General features: G+C 37.3%; 1 protein-coding gene across 1 annotated transcript; it reads right to left on the bottom strand.

Annotated features, from left to right (window-relative positions):
* Nucleotides 1-550: 550 nt before the first annotated feature.
* LOC112038044 (oxygen-evolving enhancer protein 1, chloroplastic) lies at nt 551-3439 on the bottom strand. Its single transcript, XM_024070853.2, has 2 exons — nt 3072-3439; nt 551-1501 (listed from the first exon to the last, which is right to left on the bottom strand). The coding sequence occupies exons 1-2, from the start codon at nt 3312-3314 to the stop codon at nt 743-745; spliced, it is 1002 nt and encodes a 333-aa protein (XP_023926621.1). The 5' UTR covers nt 3315-3439; the 3' UTR covers nt 551-742.
* Between the last annotated feature and the right edge of the window lie 1665 nt (nt 3440-5104).

Here is a 5104-nt window from a genome sequence, read left to right as displayed (position 1 = left end):
ATCAAAATGAAAAATATTATGAAATTTGTTGTGTCTCTTAACTTTGGGCAAAGATTTGCTGCAAACTAAGTTGCAACAACTCTTGCAAAGCACACATATCTATGCCTCAAATAGACACCTATCCAGGTTTATATTTAAATGAAAATTTCCATATCAAGATTGAATTTTTCACTTGACATGTGCATTTTGTAGAAGTTGCTGTAACTTAGTTTGCGGCAAATCCTTATCCATTATCTTTTTGTGTTGTATTTAAAATTTGACACATTAGCGCTAAGAGACTTGTAACTCATTGCCCAGCTAGCGTTTTCACATAACAATAATACGTTGCCGAAAATAATAAGAGAACTCGATTGATAATTGAGGACTGAGGAGCTTCCTCAAATGCATGAGAGTCCTGAAGTGGGGCAGGGGATAGTCTGAACTCTGAAATCCCATATGAAATAGATGTCGTTTGAGCTAACATTATATTGGTTTTATTATTCCTATTAGACACAGGATTTGCGGAGGGTTTAGGTCTTTGAATAATCCTTTTTCCCGCATTCCAACATAATTTCAACATGGAATTTTGGAGTTTCAATACATCATTATCATAAGCCATAATAATATACAAACTGGATAATAATCGATCTCAGTGCTTCTCCACTGCGTCACAGGGAAGTTTAGCAATACCTTCGACTTACAGCAAAAATTTAAACCAACAAGGAATACTAAACATGTTAAAAAAAAAAAAAAAAAAAATGGCCTATGACTCAAGCTGAGCATACCAGATCCCCTGGATCTTCACTTCCTTTGGAACCTTTGCTCCCAAATCAGTGTCAGATGGCTGAATGCTCTCAAACACTCCAATCAACTCACCAGTCTCAGGCTTAGTCTTGGTGACACGCAAGGTGATTTGCCCTGTTGATGACGCTGTATTTTTTACATTCTCCTTGGCAAGTTCCTCCTCGTCTCCTCTTCCTCCAGCAGGCAATGCAACTGCATTGTCATACCCGGTTGAGCCACCTCTTCCCTTTGGGTCCAAGAAAGATGAACCACGGTAAGACGGTACTAGAAATTGACCACTAAAACCATCTGGTTTGCCTGATGCTACCAATTCCTTAATGGTGAAAAGGAATGGCACACGCTCACCACCAGGCAGCTGAACTGTCACTGCGGCGTAGTCGATACCATCTTTCTCCACGAACTTGACAGTGCCATCAGGAGAAACTTCAAAGGGTCCCTCAATTTCATCGAGGGTGTAGGTTAAGCGGGTCATGAGCTTGGTGTTTTGGAACTCAGGTGGGGCATTCTTGTTCACAACTTCAGCTTTGACAGTGAATGAAGTTGGCTCTAGGCAGATCTTCTTGGCATTGTACTTGCCGGGCTTGAAGGCGAATGAGTCAACCCCGCCATCAATGGTTGGGCACTGGTTGGCTGTTCCGGTTCCCTTTACTTCCATGTATGTCTTGCTCTGAATTTCATCATAGGTTAGCCTCTTTGGAACTCCTTCAGCACCTGCTCCCTGAAAATAGAAAACAAAGAGTCAAAAGAGTTTGTCCACACAGTTCAGATGGCTAATATCTAATATCTATTCACCAGGAAGTAGAGGATCAAATTCTAACAATGGAACTACTTAAAACCATATAATTGCTATGAAAGATCAAAAATTAACGAAGGGAAGTATAAAACCAACCGCTTAATTGCTAATTAACATCGTAGTTTGATATCTTACAGGCATGGTTTTAATGTATCATGTATCATGACAGTATCTGCATCAACACCTAGGAATGCTGACTCTGTCACTGATTTACTAAGTTAAACGGATATGGACACAGATACAAAAATATAATAATTTTTGAAAAATAAATTTTTTTTTTGATATAGCATAAATACAACAATTAAATAATTAATTAAATTTTATATTTAAACATATTTTTTAAATTTTAGACATAAAATCCGTTTATGTTTAAAATTTAATTTATTTTTACCCTTATTTGTAATTTTGTATTATAATAATAAAATATAATTATCTTTGTTAGGTTATATTTTAATTTTGAGTTGATTTAAATAGACCAAAATCTACGCTTAACCCAAACCCAACTAAAAGTTAAACTTCAGCCCATCCAAAACAAAATTTTTCTCTCTTTTTATTTCATCCTGCTGCCTGCATTCCCTCCTCCGTACCTGCCAATCGTAACATCAACTTCTCATCAAAGCTAAACAATTTTTATTTTATTTACATTTTCTTCTCTCTCTCCAGACTCCCACCGTACATTCATTCACTCTTTATTTTTACCTCTACCTTTTGTTTGTTTCCTTCATCCTTCTGCAGCACTGTAACTCCCACCAGTTGTTATCACTTTGATTTGTTCTTCTCAGTTCTCAAGCCTGTGTTTCCTGTTGCAGATCCAGGTTCATAGTTTCCTTTTTATCAATTTTTTCTTTTATTTTTTTTTCTCCCATCTCCCTTCTTCCCCAAGATTTCACTCTCAAGGTATGAAAAATTTTCAGTATTCACATTTCGGCCCGGCCGGAACGGAACTATATTCAAAACATTGGTCCACGCCGTGTCGGAGAAGCGAAAAAAAAATGAAAAGAAGAAGACACGCTCGGATACCGGAGTCCGGCGAGTCTTACCGGTATCGGTGTCCGACACGTGTCGGTGCAAAGCATGGTTTTTGAATCTTAAAAGCTTAATTGTGCATCAGATCTAGAATGGACATATGAAAAGGCCTCAAAATTTAGTATCACCTTCCTCTTCTCTCCCTCCATCCCCATACTGGTTCCAAACATATAATACATGATAGGACTTCATATAACATATAGGAAAATTACTTAACCCAATACTTAAGCTTATGGATTGAGGCTTAATTAATATTATATCTCAGACATTAATATTTCAACAAAATAACGTATGGAGCAGTCAATGACAAGAAAAATAAATGAGAATCCGCAACCTTTTATTATTATTATTATATAGATAAGAGAATCTGCAATCTTAAACTATCATATCATATCTCAGCCCAAGAATACGAAGTTATTTATCTTTTAGTCCTCTCTCACATGCAAACTCAAGATCAGAAAATGCATACCGAGACAACGAGGGCCGAGGTAGCAAGAGCGAAACCAGCAATCTTGGAAGCATCCACACACTTCTGGGCGAAGTCCTTAATATCAGCTTGAAGAGAACAGGTGAGTCTAGCTGCAGCTGGTTCCACGCCAAATGACTTGGACACAGTCTGAGAAGACCTCAGCTGTAGGCTGCTTCTGGAAGACACCACGCCCACCTTGGTGGGTTGCATGAGTGTTGCAGCTGCTTGTAGTGAGGCTGCCATTGCGTTCGACTTTGCTTTCTTTCTTTCTTTTCCCTTCTCAGTCTCACTACTATCTCTACAATCTGAGAGAAATAAACTAAAAAAGAGACCCTTTTTGTGTGTGGGTGGATGGACAATGGATATTGGATATTTGTTGCAGCTATTTGGTGGCTTTGGTGAGAGTAAGATAAGTGGATAGGATAAGGTTTCTTATTGGCTGATTCAAGCTTATGAACTTGTCTTCATACTTTGCCCCGTGGCAATTTTTTCAGCTCGGATAAAGATACTCTCTCAGTGGGACCCGGGGTGAGGTGTGATGGCTGAATGCTGATAGGGGAAGCAATCATGTCCTAATTTATTTATTTATTTATTTTGATAAAAATCATGAGCTGATATTATGACATCATTTTAGTAATACTTTGATAAATTTATCATTTAAAAAGACCAAAGTTACTCCTGCCTATTTATGTAACAGCTCAAATTACAATGCACATATATTTTCAATCCACCATTTATTTATTTATTTATTTATTTGAGAAACAAACATACACACAAAATAAAAGAAAATAGTTTTAATATAAAGACACACATTTTATCTGTCTAATTTATTTTCTTGTTTCAAAAATTTATCTTTTTAAGGAAAAATCATTTACTGTTTTATCTGTTGTATAAAAATATATAAGTTTCCAAAACTACATTTAAATAAATTTATAAAAAATGGTTTTGGAAATAAAATAGGGTATAATAGGAACATTATAAATTAATGGTTTTTAATTTTAGAAACAGAACAATATTTTGAAACATCCCAAAATGAAATAGAAGATAAATAATTGGGATGGAGAGAGTAGTAGTTATGTGACTTATTTAAATAATTAATATATGTTGATCATTTATGAATTACCAAATTCTCCTCTAAATGAGTTTTGTGGGGCCAGCTATACAAAGAGGTGTTGGTAAGTTTGTAAGAATTGGGCATGTGGCCTAGTAGCCCAATCCGAGGATGGCAATCCGTCCGAGGATGATTTAATAAGGGCATGGTACGAATAATATAAAAAGAAGAGCTGAGAATTGCAAATGAAAATCCAAAATATGTCCGAGGAGAAGTTCACCTCGGAACGATAGTCTGAGGTAGATGCAACTATCTTGTTACCCTGGATAGTCCACAAGGTTGTATTGTAATTAAGAAACGAATATGGGATAGTGGAGACAACAAATATCTTCTGACGCTGCTACCTCCACATTAAATGCTTCCCAGCTAACTCTCTGGCCGCATTAATATGGAGATGATGCCTGAATAGTGATCAAGTAGACTTGTGGTTGCTCGTTGGAAATTCTAGGGGTGGTTAGATGGGACAGAAAGGAGTTCCCAGAATAGAATCTACACGTGTACGGTGAAAGTAAGGGGAGGAACGTGATATATAACGTGAAAGGGGATGACATTATAAAGGACTTCTAGCTGTACAAGAACAAGGAGCTTTTCCTATCGAATAGAGCTAGTTCTTTCCCCACCTCTATAAAAATTTATTGTTTGGGCTTGTTGGACCACTTTTCCTTCTTATTTTTGAAGACTTTTCCAAATTGAGTCCCTATAATTGGCGTCGTCTATGGGAAGAACTTGATCTATTTGTAGGAAAGGCAGGTGCAGCGGTTGAGATGGAAAAGGGAGCACTGCAACAGCCCGTGGTGGACCCACAACAGACAGATGTTAATCCACACCAGGTAGAGTCCAGAGGATCTTAGTATGATAATCCGTTGGTAATCCATGAACAAAGGGGGGATCGCGAGGGAAGTGTGGGATAACCCACACTAAA

This window comes from Quercus suber, unplaced genomic scaffold (genome assembly GCF_002906115.3).
Source record: "Quercus suber isolate HL8 unplaced genomic scaffold, Cork oak 2.0 scaffold_19, whole genome shotgun sequence".
Taxonomy (NCBI): Eukaryota; Viridiplantae; Streptophyta; class Magnoliopsida; order Fagales; family Fagaceae; genus Quercus; species Quercus suber.
This window is presented reverse-complemented; position numbering and strand designations above follow the sequence as displayed.